The sequence below is a fragment of the Chamaea fasciata genome, unplaced genomic scaffold (genome assembly GCF_029207755.1).
Source record: "Chamaea fasciata isolate MVZ Bird 193981 ecotype frontalis unplaced genomic scaffold, bChaFas1.0.hap1 SCAF_14, whole genome shotgun sequence".
Lineage (NCBI taxonomy): Eukaryota > Metazoa > Chordata > Aves > Passeriformes > Sylviidae > Chamaea > Chamaea fasciata.
The window spans coordinates 5,739,358-5,758,424 of NW_027094099.1; the positions used below are offsets into that span (position 1 = coordinate 5,739,358).

The following is a 19,067-nucleotide window of genomic DNA, read 5'->3' on the forward strand; positions in this document are numbered from 1 at the left end:
CAATTTGCTTTAATACAACCCTGATCATCATGTGGCTCCATACAGAGTTCAGCTCAGAAATTGAGACATTCAAGGGAGCTCAGAAGTATCTGAAAAGCAGGGACAGTGGTCATTCTAAATCACCTCTCTGCTTCCCTGCATCTCTGGGCGAGCTGAAGGACAAACAATTGGACCCTCACTCTGCACGGGGCTGCAGCTCACTGGCAGGTGGGCACTAACGTGGAGACTAAATACATGACAATGGCACCCTCCACCACCACCAGACAAAGAGGAGCTGATTTTATGTAATCTAAAGACAAACTACACAACGGCCTACATATCTTTTGACATTTTAAGAGATGATGGACCTGACAAGTCACAATCATCCGCCAAGTATAATGGTGGTGGAGTAATCAAGCAGGTATTACTCTAACAAATGCCAAAGAGTATTTCAGCACAACTCCATCTGCCCGAATTCACTGTGCCATTCTGAGAAGAAATAAAAAAAACCTAAAACACGAACTCAAAAATGTATTTCTAATTAAAATTAAATGTAAACACGGTCATCAGTTAACATCCTCAGTAGTCTTAAACTGGAGCACTGAATTCGTTGAGAAACATAAATCAATCAGTCTGAATCAATTCAGAAAAACAAATCAAGGTCAATCACAATTCAGAATTCAGCAAATTAAATTACTTGTTCATTTATGGTTAACTTCCTTAGGTTAATCTTAAGGCTGCATAAGCTTCACCTAGTGTTATGCTTGAGACTTAATAATTTGCCTTGACATTTAGAATAGCTCTTACATAAAACTTTGGATTTGTTTTTAAACAAAAAGATGACAGAATAAACAATGCTGAAAATATACTATTCTTTCCCAGAAGAGTTGTAATCTTGGATCAAAAGCCTCCAGTTTTTTTTTCCTCTTTCCATCAGTATTACATTTCCAAACTTGTTCCAATTAAACTCTCTGTATTTAAAACGATTAACTATATACATATTAAAACCAGTAATATGTATATTTCTGTTTTTTTCTATGTACTCGACCAATAAAAATACACATGTAATTTTTATTTCATTAATTGCAGAATGTGTAAACTGCTTAAATATTCCTTTTTTTTTCATTATTCAAAGTATTTTAGGTAAAATAAACTGGCCAAAACTGCATAAAGTCAGTACTCAGTTCATACGCCATCAATAGATTAAATTATTATAATAAATGGGTTACAGTACAACAACAATATTGTGAAGCAAGTCTAAGCTACCAGAGAGGATTTAAATCTCGGAAACAGCTGCATAACAGCCACACTTCTCTGAACAGTAACAAATTAAGGGCATCTACAAGACTCCAGCTGTGCTAATGAATTCTTCCTTCCACATCCACAGAGATGATCAAAATACCTGCAGGACTTTTTAAAGAACATGAGCACTCTTATGTCTCTATCCTAAGAAACTGAGTCTGATACATACCATTTGTGTTATTATTCATTTCTCATTTTACTAGTTTTACAGACACATATTCAAATTAAAATACTCAGCAGGAAAACCAAGATAAATGGAAGCATGAAAGCTGAAGAATTGTATTTAAAAAAAGAAAACAAAAATCAAATTACTGAATAATATCTACCACCTCAGATGTCATTTGTGAGATGATTCAGAGGGAAGATGACTTTGGAGTAGATGAAATTAAACAAAAAACTGCAATAAATCCATGCTTCAGTACAAACTAGACTGCCTTGCTCAGCAATATGCTCCACGACAAGTTAACCAGTATAGTGCAGTATTATGTTTTGATCGCTACCATTTTTTCACTGGGGGAATGGGGCTACTCACAGCAACAGTTACCCAACACACTGGTAAGGACATCTCCAACTACACACTGATTCTAAGCCTGCTGTATGCTAAAAAATCTACCAAGGAGCCTGGGGAAGTGAAATAAGGATGTCATCACAAACATCCATTAAAGTTAATCACTAAAGCCTCTAAAGTGCCTTGAAACTTCATTAGAAATTATAAAGCAGGTGAAACTGCTGGCCAGAGCAGCAGCAGCAGCAGCACGATGACACAGGCTCTGCTCCCCGAGCACACACGCACCTCCCCGCACACAGAACACGCCGGGCACACCCCCACGGAGCATGCGAGGTCAATCACTCCATCCTGCTAATGAGAGCAGGCAAGCACACTGAGAAATACCGAGTTTCTGCAGCTCCTCTGCAAGAAATCATACAAGGTATCACCCCCCTGTTCAAAGGCATAACATTTACTACAGTGCACTAAAAATTACTATTCTAGGTGAACACGTGTGTTCCCCATCTAAAGAAGGCAACTGCGCATTAGCTAATTCTCACTTTCTGATTATCTCTTCCTTTGTCGCCTCTACCATTTTGTCATGCATTCCACGGTGCTTTATTCAGACCACTCTTTGTACTTTGCTTTCTTTTCTCCTCTTTTCGGTTACCTCCTACCCCACTGTGTGACTTTTGTGCTTTGCATGCTGGCATCACGGACCTCTAAAGCATTAATGCACAGCCATTCTAGCCAACATCACTTCATTGGCAGCATATGGCAGTAAGAGACAAAACAATGCACCTGAAAAGGGAATTACTAGAAAGGAATGGAGAAGTGAGGAAAAGAAAGCTGTGTTGCTGTAACATTTTGCAAAATTATTCCTCGGATTTTAACTCCAATGCAAATGGAAGTATAATGGAGATTTTCTGCTTTGCTCCAGCTGCAGGTTAACTGAACCTAGCTGTGTGCATGTTCAGTGAGAGCAGGCTAGCACCAGCTGCCTCCAGCACTGGATTGTTCATATTGGAAATAACTGCAGTGCTCTGATTTCCAAGACAAGCTCCTTTGTCCAAAGGGCCGGTTTTAGCAGGAAAGGCTTAAACCCGTATTCCTTTAAAAATACACTTTTCAAGGTGCTGATTTCAGTAATTTCTCAAGTCCAATCAAAGAGTTACAAAACTAAAAATGAAAAAAGGTATCTTAGACATAAAATCCATTATATGAGCTCCTTATAAAAGCTTTCAAAGTCTCCCTTTTGGTCATTCCCAGAAAACATCAGCACTGACTAGAAGGAAAAGAAGGGAACGGTTTCTCTGCATCTACACACTGTAGGGGCGGTCAGTATTTGCAATATGACAACATCTGTCATACAGGCAGCAACCACGAGGTGCATTCAAACCCCTCAGAGCTGTCACACGGTCTCCCAAGGCAGCTCACACACCAGTGAGGAGGAGACTCCCAGGGCTCTATTAAGCAGGGCAGTCCCAAAATGCACCTGCATCCCAACGTGACCTTCAGAAGCCCTAGCATCAGTGCAGCACTTGAACAGCTTGAGAGCCATATGCAGCTAAAGAATCAAAGGTTGGTCACATCTTCCCTATTATTAGAAATAGATTTTAAGGTCCTTGAGAGTAAACACTTCATGCTTGCACAATGCCTAGTACAACAAAAACCCCGTCGACCCATTGGGCTCAGAAGTGCTCCTGCTATCTGGGGTAGCTTGTACAAAGCCAGGGTTTGTTTCAGAGTAATTAAGATTAAAAATATGGATGTAGTGGAACATTAGTACAACAAGCTCAATCTACATGTGCCTCCAAGAGCTGATAATGCTATTCTTTATCTTTTCTCCCTTTTTCTGCAATGTAGACTAGGAGTTCTGCAACGTTTCTGGGTTGAAAATCACCATTTGCCAATATTCAACCTAAAATACAGGCATATTTTTTATACACACCACTAAAGCTGAGTTTTTCAGGGGCTAATATCTGGCACAGCATAGCATGATGACACTCCTTTAAAGAAGAACTGAAGGGCAATAAAACAGATTTGACTTAGTTTGAGTGAACAGGTGCTAATCTGACTAAGTGGTACTGCTAATACATGGAGAGGATAAAGAAAAGAGAAAGGGTGCAAGAAGTTGAAAACGGATACACACTCTAAGGGAGTTGCTGCGCTGTCACTCCCTGGCTTAACATAATTTCATCACTTTATCTTCTCACTTGCTGCCTTAGCAAAATGGTAAAAGGAGGCAACACTTACAAACTCCAGTATCATCCACTTAAGACAGCAGAGGTATTACTAAGAAATAAAACTGAGATTTTGTCAGCAGTCCTGCAGACTCACTACATGTAATAAGGAAGAACTGAAACCTCCTGAAAGAGTGTTGTGAGCTTAATACAGGTGAGCCAGGTATGGGGTGTTAATACAGGTATGCAATGCACCAGCTGGGAATTGTGTGCTTTGACAGTCTCACACAAACCATAGAATGGCTTGGTTTGGAAGGGACCTTTAAGGTCACCCCATTCCCACCTCTCACAACGGGCAGGGATGCCATCCACCAGATCAGGTTGCCCAGGACCTTGAGGACTCCCAGAGCAGGGACATCCAAACACCTGAGGCTTGCAATGGGTCACTGCAGCAGCAGACCATGGGAGAGAGTTTCCACAGGCAAGGACCTCTCTTGCACTTTAGGTAGATCACCCATATGAAGAGCCACAGGTATAACCTGAAGCCAATAATATCACAAACTTCAAGTTTTATTAACTGTGGTAAACAACAGACTTGGCAGCATCGCCTTGCCCAGACAATCCTCTAAAGGCACCCATGGCAGTCTCTCCCTGGCCTCTGCTGAAATTTTATACATGCAAAAGGCTCCTCACTGGTTATTCTCTCCCTTGCAAAGAATAAACCTGTTTTTTAATGAGCCTTCCAGTCTAATGCAGCTCCCACAACTTGTCCCCAGCTTCAGGTGAAGTCACAGTAAAATAGTAAATTGAGCATTTTCATGTATTGAATTTTTGTATGGGCATACTGCATCGAAATGCAGAACTTCCCCACTGGGGCGCATTTATTCACCTGGAGAAAAGAAAGCATAAGTTATTTTTTATGTCTTTCTGCTGTTAGGATTTGTCCTCGGTAAGAATTTGCTGAGTGAAACCTTTAAACAAAAGGTTTCCAAAAAAGCTTAGTTTAGGATGTATCTAGACATTACTTACTTTAAAGTGAAATCCAGCAACATTCAGAATTATTAATGGATCTCATTTTCATTACATGATGAATGAAACCAACAGTTCACTGGATGCTGTCAGCATATAAGTTATCCACATATTTAAATATGAAACTTTGCAACTTTGCAGTGCATAAAATGAATATACTACAGCATAAAGTACTTTTAAAGAGAACATTTGAAAAAGCTCCTTTGTGTTTTAATTTTTATTTTGAATTGTGTTCTGTATGCCAGTGCCTGAGTGTTTTTACTAGATGAAGACTCTTAACATGAAAAATGTTTAGTTCTGAGAGCACTCTTGAAAGACTAAGGCATACAAATTTACTTAATTACTTCTTTAGATCTATTTTTAATCACAATTTGAGAACAATAAAACTGCAATTATACTATCAAGAAATATTTCAGTATGATTCTAAATTATGTAGCAGCAAGAAAATCCATATTTTAACTCTGATTCGTGTGCTTAGTGCTGATAAATCTGTATCATCCTTTAACATGAGACCTCAGAAAAAGTGTACTTCCTTTCCTGATCCTAATTATCAATACTTAGCTATTAATGTATGAATTTATACATGTACATACTCTACACATTTGTATGCTACAGATACAGATTTGCCCATTATTATCTGTCTCAAATCTCTTTGCAAAGGTTCTATGGCATGCAAGAAATTCTTTTTACCTTTGGCTATAATCTCTTTTTCTTTGAAGGCCCCAAGAGTTGAGATAGATTTAGATAAAACTCCTTAATAGGACCACACAGACAAAGACCCATATAGCAGAAGGAAATTTTGCTCCCTAGGGGAATTTGTAACCTTCAGCAGAGCAGTGATTACAGCAGGATCAGTGCTGTGACACCAGTGAGCACAGACACACCAAAGGCAGCTGGAAATGAGGCAGCTCCCTCGCACCCCCCAGCCAGGGCACACAGCCAGGCAGGACTGGCCCTGTCCAAAGGTATCTGGGCACCAAACGACACCCTACATCCCAAATCCTTCCCAGTAACTTCATTACTTCCTTGAACGGCAAACAACAAGCTCTTTGTCCCAAAGTTAGCACTGCAAAGCTTCACAATTAGAAACAAAGCAGTCCTGAGGAAAAAAACACCAATTATGCTATTGGCATCATCTGTGAAAAACATCCCACTGAAAGACAACACACTCAAACCACTGTTATGCCTTGAAGATGTTTCCCCAAACCCCATCCGAACATTTTAGTGATATTGTTTCTAGCACCATGCAATGCCAGACAATATCTTCACATCACTATTGATTTCTACATTTTAAAGACAGCACATATTTTTTCGCTCTTTCATCCTCAGATTTCATAACCACTTTACAATTTAACATATCCTTTGACGTTGTTTAAGTATTTAAAGAGTACATTATTTTAGTTTATCAGAGTATAATTTGTTTTGACCAAATTCCCCCTAGTTAGTTGGGAGGTTGTCATGGTTCTTTGCCACGATCACATTGAAGTTTCTGAAACTGTAACACAAACACATCTACTCCCTAACCAAAGAGAAAAGGAATAGACCAGTACTGGCTAATTGTAGCAACCTGTCACTTGTGATACCAGCTTTCAAGTGCTATAAGCATACACATCTCTTAGAAAAATACATTGCCTTTCCCAGCACTTTATCATAGCCATATGCAACTGAAATAGTTTTCTGGGTTTTGTAAAAAGTAATTTTTGACTTTAAACGTAATTTCCAAAATCTCAATATAAAAATAAAATTTGAAATCGCATTTTGATTTCATATTTACTCCATTTCCAGTCAATTTGATCTTACACAGGCAACAATGTTAAAATTTGACATAGAAATTTCCATCTCATGGTTGCTGAAGATCAAGAATGTAGTTGTACATCACTAACTATATAAGTGACAACACCGCTCATAATATTTGGCAGCATAGCAAGGCAATTAAAGCATTAAGTACAATACCTTTGCTAATCAGATAAAGAGGGAAACCCAATGCAAGAAGCAAACTGCTTTATTAATAAGATTCTCTTAGCTTCATATAGGATAAATGTAAAAGATATAGTACTTACAGTGAATTCACAGAAATCAATGCTATCAAGACTTTTGCTTCTGTGTATTCTCCCTTTTATTCTTCTTAAAGAGGGCTTTCCCTGACTTACACTACAGGTAGCACCATTGGGATTTTCGGAAGATGGAGTTACCCTGCCAAGCAAAAAGAGCCACATATCAGACAGAGAATACATTCTTTAATTTGCTTAAAGTAAAAAATTTACAAAGGAAAATACATATATACCACACTACATATATAAGAAATGTCATTCCAAGTGACAGTTTTCAATCACTAATTGCCAAAATAAGACCACAAGTATGTACAAGTCTAGCTCCCATCAAGACCACGCTGCTTGCAGTTTTGTCAAAAACATTCTGAAGTCATCTGTTTTGTACAATAGTCAGTAGAATCAGAAAAAAACGACACATTATGAAAAAAAATATTTAACTTCTGAAAATTTAAAAGGACTATCTTTCTTTATTTCTTCAGTGGAAACCCAAGTCCTGAGATACACATTGATGGCTGTCAGTTAAATCACCAGGAGGCCTGGCAGTATTTGGCTTTTGACCTTTTCCAGTTTGAGTGCTGATGGTCCTTCAGCTATTCTAGCAATGAGTAACAACCACCAGTAATGACATTAATAGCATCTGTTCAAGTTATAGGGGTAATATATTAAGCAACTACACTTGATAAGGCCTTTCATCATACTATAATCTACACATAGTCCTAGGGGGAGTCCATAACTAAAATATTTGGAGGAAGCAATCCTTATTTCAATGAGCTTGTTGGAAATTCATTAATGAGCAGAACTAAGTGAGGTTAACAATTAACTAAGTGTATTAGGATTTGTGAGGTGACTATTTTAAATACAAAATAGTCCCTAGTCAGACTGGCACTTTAGGAAAAGGAAAACTATTCCAGCAAATACACTCACCAAGAGTTATCTAAAAACTTGAAGTCTTCATGTCCAGATTTATATTTATTTCGTATTATTTCTCACCTTCAGCCATAGAAGATTTCAAAAACTAGCTTAAACAATAAATAACATGTATTTTTTGCATTTCCCTACTCTTTGGACAAGAGTTCAATATCTCTCAAAAGCCATTAAGATTCCCCTCACAAAAAATACTTCAGGACTCTTTTTATGTTCTTTTTCTTAGAATTAACAGCTTTAGTATGCACATAAATGTTTGTGGAGAAAAGAAAAAAGGTAGAGATGTCCTAAACATATGTGTCACCAAAACAGGACACTGCATAGTGGGCCACATCAACTCCTGAAATACACAATTCCAAATACAAAATACAATAACCACATGCTGAATGCACTTTTTTGATTCGTGAGACTTCCAGGTCTACACAACGTCATGGTCAAAATAACATGCCCGTGGGACAGCTAGGGAGAGCAACTTACAATATCCAAACCTGAATATGAAAGGAAATCCTTTCAAAACTCTTATTCAATTTATAAAGATAAAGCCCTTCATTTTTTTGTTGAATTACTGCAACTACCAAATCACTATTTTGTTTTCAAATGTCTGATTTTTGGGGGTTCTTACACATGCACACTGACACAAACAGCTTGCTCTAAGTTCTCTTGATAACACAGTAATTTCGTTCAGGTGGTTTCCCCCTTGGGTTATTTTATTGCCAACTTTAAGCTGCAAATTTCTACCTGAAAACATCGGTATAATATCCATACATCTTAATTACAATATGAAACCTCCTGCTGAGACTGGACTGAATTTTTTTGTCTAATCATATGTGGATTGACTCCAGAGAACCATGCCTGCCTACTACAGTAACATATTTGCCCACACAACAGAAACCTCAAGAACGCCATGGATTCCCTGCTAAAATGTCCTCAGGAATTACCAGGACAGATTTCCAAAGAAAGACAAGTGCTCAGTCTGTATCTTGTTGCACAGACAGTGACATTTATGATGACGGCACGTTACTATTGTGTGTGTGTCTCTTCTGAGCACTCCAAACATCTCTGCTCAAGTACCAAAATGAACACACTCTGTGTCCATGGCAAATGCAGATGCTGGAGCCCTCAGAGAGATCCATTGTTCCCCTACTGCCAGAGTCTCTGTTTATTCTCTCTACAGGGAATCTTTGAGGGCTGCCTACTCCATTACTTATAATTTGGCTTAATTAATCTTCAAATGCACCTCTGAAGAATTAAATGCTTGGCACGTTAGACTTCCTCCTCCCAGTTAATAGAAAAGGGTAACAGCTGTAAGCTACACTGAGCTTTTCCTTATTTTGAATTACATTTCAAGCCATTTATTTTAGGGCCTTATCCACAAATGTGCATTTCTTTAAGCTTCAAATCTTTAAATGTTTTCTGATACTGAAAAGCCTTTATTAAAAAAAAAGAAAACTACTTACACGGAAAAAGCCCAAACAAACACAAAGAACAGGCTAATCAAAGTTACACAGTTTTAACCAAGAACTGCACTACTGATACATTCTAAAGGCCCTTCTGTTTAGGAGCTTCACTCTCTACAGTCACTTGAAAAAACGAACTCGCTGCCACTGGAATCCAGCTATCATTTCATTCTGCTGGAGAATAAATTATGGCTGTTACTTGTTAGCTTTTAAGATACAGAAAAGTCTTTTAAAAGTTACATTTAGCTTTCAAAATTTATGAGATGGAATATCACAATTTATCTATTCCCTCCAATCCTTGATAAAATCATTAATTTCTAGACCTCTTTACAAGCAAATAAAGTATTATTTAACCAACCAAAGAAAAATCCAATCAATACCACTGATATTGGGACTTGGGAAGCTTTGCTATGTACGCCAAAGGAAGGATCTGAGGCGAGATATCCACACTGACAGCATCACAGGGGTTTTTCACTCTGTGGTTGATGAGGAAACTTTGGGAAAAGTGCAAACCAATTAACTGTCGGCTTCTCCACTGCCTCCACTCCTCCCACAGTTTTAGCAAAGGGAAGCAATAACAGACCTGAAACAGACTTGGATCAATTTTTCCCAGGCTTTGCAGAAAGCCGGATGCAGCAATGAGACTCTCAAGGATCCATTTCCAGTAGCACTCACGTAGCACTGCAACAGGAACTCCTTCAAATACTAGATAATTCCACTGTGAATACACCTCAAAACTATAAAGCTGCAAAATAAACCTGCGTGAGTGCAAACTCACGAGAAAAGGTCCAAAGTGTTTGGAGATTGACTCGAAACTAAATTATTACAAAATTTAAAAACCAGATTTTTAAAATCCTTCTCTCTTTAGAATCATGCTTTGCGTTTCTGAAGTATTCACTGTAATCAGAGAAACAAACTTTATTCTTTTTAAGTGAATACTGAAATTATAATGCAACGCTCCATGGTTCTGACATCTGAACCTTAAGTTTAAAAAAATACTTATCAACAAAATTTGCTGCATCTGATTGTCTCCCTTCAACTTTTATTTGAATTTCTGAATACATATTAATACAATATTAATAGAAAATTAATAATTGAATTGCTAAGTCACTGTAATACCTGCATCGGGAGTATAGAGAAATTATCACAGGCTAAAGGAGAAAAATATGTAAGAGCTCTTTTAAAATATCTGCAGGCCATCAACTACTTTAAAGCAAGTACTCTTGAACAAAAGCCTAGGAATGATATGTTCAAGGAAGTCTAGGGCTTCAAAAAGTACAATCTAGAAAAAGGATCTTTGAAGGTAGTGAACAATTCCTAACGCCTTGCTTCAAATTTGCTGTTTCTGTTCAAATAATGTGTTTAATATTCTGGAAACATAACACCTTTTTAATGGAGCTCATCTCAGCAATCCTAAATTAAGGCACCCAATTCATTAACTTTTGAAAATTTTAGTCAAGTAAAATTGAACCATTTTGTATTTCCCACCTGGAGTCTGAGGCCCTTATTTATTATCCACAATTCTTACAATGGTTTCATTGACCTTGACTGCTTCCTGATCATATATCACATTACATAACCATGACTCTAAATTATTTCTCTAGTTTGTAAAATAAGCAAGAACCCTAAACTTGAACTATCTGTATTCCACTGACAAGCACAGTAGTCTAACGAAACAATGTGCATCAGTGGCTTCAAGGTGAAGTGTCATTTCAAGGGCTAATGAGTTAATACATATTATAATGGTATGAGTATAATATAAGTTTATGAATAAAGCTGTATTTACATTCCACTCACACATAATTACTATTTATAACAAATTTCAATATTATCTATTTTTTTGTAGTTAAATTATGTCTGAAATTACTAATGTTGTCTTAATTTCTAGACAGACCAGTTACATTGAAAATCCTTCAAGAACTTAATACTCTCTTCTTGTTCAATGATTAGAGTTCTGAGCAATTTTATAAAAGTCAGCATCAGGATGTTTAAAAAATGTGTCATGAAATGACATATTTTCTGTATTTGTTTTCCAAGTGCAGTATTAGTGCTAGCGTTAATGCAGAGTGGACAAGGTTTTGACAACCATGCAGCCTCAACAAGACTTCTGATGGTGACATAAACATTACACTTTACATATACTGCAAGCTGCCTGCCTGTACTAGAAAGAAAGCATTTAAGTTCTTGTAGCAACACAAAAGGCAAACTTCTCAAAAACTTCTGCCTCTGGTAGCTACACAGATCTCAGCTAAGATGTATAAAAATTCCAATAATTATTATACCTCCCATGAGAAGCCAGGCTTCCTCAGCACCTCCAGAAGTGAGGACACAGGCTGGGCTCAGCTCAGTGTGATCACTGGCTGCTGGCTCAAACACAAGGCTGGAAAGGATGAAATTTCCTCCCACTGATCAGACTGGAAATTCTAACAATTCTAGTTACTCAATATTTGTTTGAGAAAATAAAAAGGCAAGTTTGAAACAACGCTAGAGACACCGCTATGCTGCTGCTTTGCTGAATTCTTGTGCTCCTCTGCATGTACATTGATTCAAGGATGGTATCCTGCCTCCCTCAGGGAAAAAAAAAAAAAAAGTTTTAATTATTTTGCAACATAAATAATGGGCTAAACTGAAATTTTTATCCTAATTTCAAACAATATTAACTGGAACCAGTAATCAAAAATGGAGAATATCCATTCTGAGGATCTGTACTTTTCCACAGAGTTCTGTAGAAACACCAAGAAGATCAATCTTGGATGTTTTCTTTCTCTTACATTAAGGTGACATTTTCCATTATTTAATTATATTAAATATGATACTACTTGGAACATAAACAAACAATGGCACTTTTCTCCCTAGGGATAGTCCTAACGATAAAACAGACATTCTTCACTATAAGCCTGGGCTTCTCCAGCCAAGACCCAGCTTAAATACAAAGACTCTGAGACAACAAAGCATTCAGATCAGTGCTTAATTCCAGACATGCTGGTTACTCCTCACTGATTTCAAATAAGTTTACTCCTACGCTTGGAAATAAATGTGCCTGTGCAGTATCTTACAAGAAGCAGCTATCATTTAACATCCAGGCTTCTGTATCACACATTCTTTTAACAACAGCACCAAACAGGGGAACTGGATCCTGTCAAAATTCAAATTCTGCACTGCATCTGCATTCTTTTCGGTAACCTAGATTGCCTCAGACAACTACCAATCATTCTTAAAAGAATGTAAATATGGAATAGTCTCAGCCATTTCCATAATCTCCCCAATGAAAACTTATCACTAACTGAGCTTTCTGCCTTTTCTCATGATGCTGCACTCCCCTGCACCAAGGGGAGCAGCGGGGTCCTCGCCAAAGCACAGGTACTCTTTCAGAGCAAAGGCAAATGCTGTAAGAAACAGAAGGAAATATCAGTGAGAATTTTTAGAATGGTTAGGATATCCTGTTGGGGCTTTAGTTGTTGTTTTTTTTTTCCTTTTTCATTTGTGTATTTATCTACCCACTACCTTCTCCTTGCGGCAGAGAAACATAAGAGTAAGTTTGGCAAGAAATTATGGTCTACCTGTGTAGCTCCCCTTAATAATGTGATTTAGCATTTCCCTATTGTTAAAGGACTCAGGTTGCACGTATTGGGATTTCAATAAATATTTATAAAAACTCACTATTTTTAAACTACTCCCAGTTGAGCTGTCAGTTTTTTCTCGACATTCTTTGCAGATGTTAGTCCCTGCTGCACTCTACCTGTACTAGCAGAGTTATGATGGTGGGGTTTGTATCCAAATACTGTCCCTCCAGCAAGAGGATTAAAAACATCCTACTCATCTCATTTAGTCTCCACATATTAGATTACAACACTGCACACACACAGCAAAGGGTCTGAATCAGCAGTTCAGGACTCCAGCAGCTTCCTCCAGCACTGAGTCCAAAACTACTGCCCCAAGTAAACCTCATCATAAAATGATAAAGTCCACACAAAGCAGGTTTCTGTCTCCTCCACCTCCCACTGCAAGCCTGTGGCATAGCTTCCTTCTCTCTGTTTAACTCCTGGTTTATTCTTAGACACTGAATAACTATTTATTCTTAACCCATCATAAGACATAAGTATTGCCATTTGTAGCTCTGCTTCCATGCATCACAGAATAGGACTTACATTTTGGGGGTGGGGGGAAAGCAGGAGAAAATTGGAGTGACAGATGCTCCCTAAAGAAATAAAACATTGCTGTTACCTTTTTCATTTTTTTTCAGTAGGATTCAGGTGGATTATCTTCACCAACAAAAGGATGAGTATTTTAACCCTTTTTTATTAAATTATGTCTTTGCTTCCTCTTAGAATAAAGATTCACACATCAAAGCGCTTATGAATCCCATGGGTTAAACAGAATTTTTTAAGTTTTTAAAAATAAGCAAATAAAAATAGATTAAAAACACCTTCTAACTGTAGATGGACTTGATTTATATGTTTTCTTTAGGTATTTTTGAGATTTCCAGTGATACAGTATTGGATTATGCTTTTGGTTTATGTATTGTAAATATACACAAATATTGCATTGATTAACTGCAACATATTTTCTCTCTAATGTTCAGATTTTCTTAATGCCTTATTTGATACAGATTGTTCCCAAATAAGAAAAAATTAACATGACAAAGTATCTTTAAATACTTCTCTAAGTGCATCAGAAAATAGTATTTCATCCACAAGCATAAAATCTATCCATACAGATAATGCCTAATGCTATTAAAGTTCTTAAAGAAAAAGAGAATACATATCATGTCACCTATTAATAAGAATATCCCAGAGATATACTTTCAAATGCTCAAGTAATTCACACATCTCCCTAAAATTTTAAAAAGAAAAAGTTTGCCTTATTTTTCTTTAACACTTTTAGTCAATTAAATCTTCACACAGCATTGCATTGCAGCAACATGATGTCAAGTTAGAAATGTTATGAAATGCAATGCTTGTGGTACGTATTAATGTGGAGCCACTATAATATCTTGCTGCACCTCAAAAAGCACAGAATCACACCATGAAACGACAATATAGAGCTGATCTCACTCCAACTGAAGACAAAGTAGGAGTTGAACTGGGTCCTTTCAGATGTACTTTTAAAGCACACAAATACATATATAGCTTTCCCTTAACATGCCAGCAAATAAAACACTTCCAAGAAGACATACAAAATATTAAAGAGAACAACTGTCATCATTACATATAACAATTGCCCACAATTAAACTTCTCAAAAGATGTAACACAAAACTGCATCCACTGCTGCACACAGACAGGAGTGGCATTTGGGGAGAAAAAATAGGTATTGTACACTTTATGTAACTTACATAATCAGAATCAAACCCCCGAATACACTGTAAAAACCTCTGATCAAATGTAATAAAACTTATCTGCATGGCAACATATTTTTGTCTAAAACTTCATTTGATTTTTTTTATTTCAATCAGGATGAATGGATTCATCAAACTGTGTTCAGTCTCGTCTGGAATTAATGACAGAAAGCTTACTACTTCCACTTTATGTTTCTTCAATTGATACATTTTCTTGACACTGTCTATAGTAGCTGAAACTGTGGGGAAAAGCAAAGTATAAAAAAACCTCCACATTCTACAATTCATGTAAGGCCCATTTTTGTTACAACTGCTGACATGAAAATATTTTTATTTTCAAACTATCTATGTTTAAATAAAACGTCCTATCGTGCCTTCTGTGACACTTTGCTTCACTAGGACTAGGTAAGCACAGTGAAAGAAAACTCTATGACCACTGCCACTGAAATATCTCTACCGGTTTTTCACAGATAAGAAATTCTCAGTGTACAAATTTGTGACTGATATCTTCCTCTCAGAAGAGCTGACAAGTTCACATATTTCCTCCTTATGATTTGTCCTGATGATGACACACGTCCCACTGCTCCCATCGAGCTAACAGTGGGCTCCTGCCCGCCCACGAGTGACTGGGTATTGCAGTGCCACACGCCTGTCGGTGCCCTACTCACCCACATTACACCACTATACTTTAATACATTTTTCATAACATGTTGTTGATTCATCCAGAAAAATCAGTTCAGCACACAATCAGCAAGCACAAAAGGAGCGGGAGTCAGTGAAGGGAAACGCAGCATTTAAGGAAAAATGACCATATTTGAACAGCACTACCTCTGGCGCTCACTGATCTATGAGACCTGCGTCTCCCCGTCCGCATTTTCTCGGTACACCTGTCAGCAGCAGCAGGGGCAGGAATTCGGACCCGGCTCCGCACAGCCCGGGGCGGGAGCACACTGCGCTGCACCGGCGGCAGCGCTCGGGCTGTCACGCAAGCGGTGCCCCCGCCGGAGCCGCTCCCGCGCCCTCAGCCCGCGCTGCCATTGCCGCTGTGCCGGGTCCGGCAGCGCCGTCCCCGCGGGAGCGGAGCCTGCCTCAGCCGCGTCCTCCGCCGGGCCGGGCGCGGACAGCTCCGCCGGCACCGCCAACGCCTCCCGGCGTTTCCACACGGCTGGCGGCGAATCCGCCGGGAACTTTGTGCCCCGGCGATGCCCGCCGGGAGCCGCAGGCCGGGTCTGGGCACGGCTCCCCTCATGTCCGCGGGGACCCCCCGCCGCCGCGCCCGCCCGTCCCGCCGCGGCCCGCGCTCGGCCCGGCCCGGCCCGCAGTGCCCGCGGCCCCGTTTGTGCCTACTCACCACAGCTTCCTCTTTAAGGGCATCAGACTGCCCCTGTTGGAGGCGGTCACCCCTATGGCCATCTGCAAGACAGTCAGGTATTTCTGATACTTCATTTTGCCGTCGCCCCCCCTGTCCCTGCCTCGTCCCCGCCGCCGCCACCGACAGAGTCTCTCCAGCCGCTGCATGCAATCATCAAATTTTTATTTCCAGGCATCTGCCGTCCCTGCGTCGCGCTTCTTCCCCTCCTCCTCCTCCTGCCGCGCTCCCTCTCTCTCTGCCCCCCCGGCTCACGCTCTCCTCCTCCTCCTCCTCCTGCCGCACTCCCTCTATCTCTGCCCCCAGCTGACGCTCTCCTCCTCCGCCTCCCGCCGCGCTCCCGCTATCCCCGCTCCAGCTGACGCTCTCCTCCGCCTCCCGCCGCGCTCTGCCCTCCCCCGGGCCCGCGCTCCTCTCCTCCTCCCGCTGTCGCACTCCCTTCCTCGCAGCCCCCCGCGCTTTTTCCCCCGACCCCACTGCCGCGCCTCCCTCTCCCCCGCCGTGCTCCCACCGCGCCGCGCTGCCAGCCCCCGACCAGGCCCCCCGCTTCGCCTTCTCCTCACCTGGGCTATCTCTGGGCGGCCGCCGCCTCCCCTCGCCCCCGGGGCGGGCAGGCCTTCCCCACCATCCCTGCCGGCCGCCGGGGCGCTCCCGCCCCGCTGCCCTCCCCGGTTACCTGGGGTATCCCGCCCCCGCCCATGAGGCGCAGCCGCCGCCGCGCTGCCCTCCCGCCATCAGAGGCGCGCCATGGCCGCGGCGCTGCCCGCGCCTCGCCGGCCTCGCCTCTAATCCCATTAGCGCCTAGAGGAGCCCCATGTTATTTTAATCGCCCTCCCGGCTAACGGTGTCGCCTGTGGGGTGGCAGTAACCGAGCTCCGGGGCAAACGCCTCACCGCCTGCCGGGGCGGCCCCGTGAGGGCAAGGTCGGCAGGAGGGTGGGGTGAGACGAGGCGAGGGTAGGTACGGGTGAGCTGAGGATGAGGGCAGCAGCAGAGGCGAGGGGGGACAGCGCATCCCGCATCCTTCAGGAAGGGCGGCTGGAAGGCAGCTCCCGCCGCGGGACCACAGGAGCCGCCCCGAGCACCTGCGCGGGCAGTCGCGCCTGAAACCCCTGGTGAGGCCACAGGGAACAGGAAGGCAACCCCTTTTTTGTTTTTTTTGTTTCCATGTGAGGAAAACAACTGAAGTGTGTTTGAGAATCGTGTGGTGATAAAGCCAAACGAAAAGTATTAAATTATTTTAGAGGGGTGCCCACCTTCTGGGTGCTTAAGCACAAAGAGCTGAGCACGTAACTGTGTCGTGGCCTCAGGTGTGACACAGTTGTCATGGCTTTAATCTGTCCTGTGCCTTCCCCCTCAAGCTCAGCACTAACAGCGCCAGAAGACAGTGGTGTCTGAGAAGTGCGTTTGGAATAAGTTCTAACACCTGGTACAGTACAATCAGAGACCCTCAGCACAAACATCCCTGAAGTGAGGGGTAGCACCTAGCTGGACACATCGATCAATGGCGGTGGGATATACTTTGGCCTGGGATACCCTGTTTGAGCACGTAGGAAAATATTCTGCAGAGTGCAGAAAAGAACAAATCCATGCTGAAGTGACAACTTGTCATTAAGTTGCTGTAACATGAATAGTATGAGTTGTAATCCTAACCCAGAGTTGAGGTCCTAAAGAGGTACTGTCAGCTAGGAAGAAATGATGTGAATAATATTGTCACTTTATGGCTCAGAGATGAGCATTTCAGTGATTTTTTGTGTGTGTGAATGTATAATATATACCTCAAGACTGCAGTAGGCTTCATTCTGCCTAGGCCTGTTCACTACACAGGAAGCAGAGAAGATAAATGCAATACTTAACAAGCACAACAGATTTTAATCAGAAACACAATAGTTGCATTACCGTAGTTAATGAGTTCAATGGCCTTGTATTTCTGCCAAGAAATCTGATGTGCACAAATGTCCTGAAATTCTGTATCACAAATGCTTTAAAAAATTCAAATGGCTGCTTGATGTCCAGTATGAACGTGTACATCTTCAGCTCTCAAGATACTGTTAATGGTTCTTTGACTTGAAGAGCTCAGGCATTACAAACAATGAGGGATAACTAACTTGAAATGATTAGGAAGATTAAGGAGGTGGCATTAATTGTTGTACTGAAACAATGCTCTTAGTATAATAACTGGGAAGTGTATATCTTATACACACAGTATATCAAATTGGTTTGAAAACCTGTGGAGATCTTACTTTGCCTTTAAACTAAGAACCATAAAATGAACACATTGCTTTCTTCTTCTGTGTATCTAGTTATCGTTAGCTGGCTGAAAAAACATAAGACAGTAAGACAGTAAGTGTGGGCTGGATTTTGGTCTCGACAACATTAACAGAATGCTAGTGACATTGTAATTGAAGTAGTCATTTACATTTGTGCAATACTATTAAGAAAATAATAGACACCTTAAAATGATAGGGAGTGCTGACTAAAAGAATGATGAGACTGAATTAGTTTAAATATTGAGTGTTATTTGTCATTATTAAATATTTGAATGTTACATCTGTTAGCTAGAAAAATACAACTCATACAGAAATTATTCACCAAAAAATCTAGTCTTAATCTGGTTGCAGTGGTGAAAATTTTGTAGATCACACAATCTAAGGATATGGGAAGTGAAGTTTATTTGAAAGCTGATACACCTGGAAGAAGCAGGAAAGCTGTCAGAGGTTTTTACTTTGTGAAAGGACTGTGTATTAGAGAAGCTCAAGATATTGTTTTTCACTTCTACATTAGCAAGTTTGGGACATAAATTTGTTTTAAGTATTTATATACAAAAGAGTTAAGAAATGTGACCGCAGTGCCTTGCATAAAGACATACTGCGGAGCATGGGTGCATATTCAAAACTTTAAAAGTCTGTGATGTGATTCCTATTCCTAATTCAATAGGGATTCCTAAATCT

General features: G+C 40.5%; 1 protein-coding gene across 5 annotated transcripts in view; it reads right to left on the reverse strand.

Moving 5' to 3' along the window:
• TJP1 (tight junction protein 1) overlaps window positions 1–16,357 on the reverse strand; it is a 157,646-nt gene extending 141,289 nt beyond the window's left edge. For 2 of the 5 annotated variants that reach the window (XM_066196507.1, XM_066196506.1), the window contains exons 1-2: window positions 16,100–16,357; window positions 7,041–7,173 (exon numbers count right to left, since the gene is read on the reverse strand). In XM_066196507.1, the coding sequence (XP_066052604.1) occupies window positions 7,041–7,173; window positions 16,100–16,266 (300 nt within the window). In that variant the 5' untranslated portion in view covers window positions 16,267–16,357. The remainder of the gene's footprint in view (window positions 1–7,040; window positions 7,174–16,099) is intronic. The other 3 variants (XM_066196510.1, XM_066196505.1, XM_066196508.1) reach the window with 2 other exon arrangements.
• Between the last annotated feature and the right edge of the window lie 2,710 nt (window positions 16,358–19,067).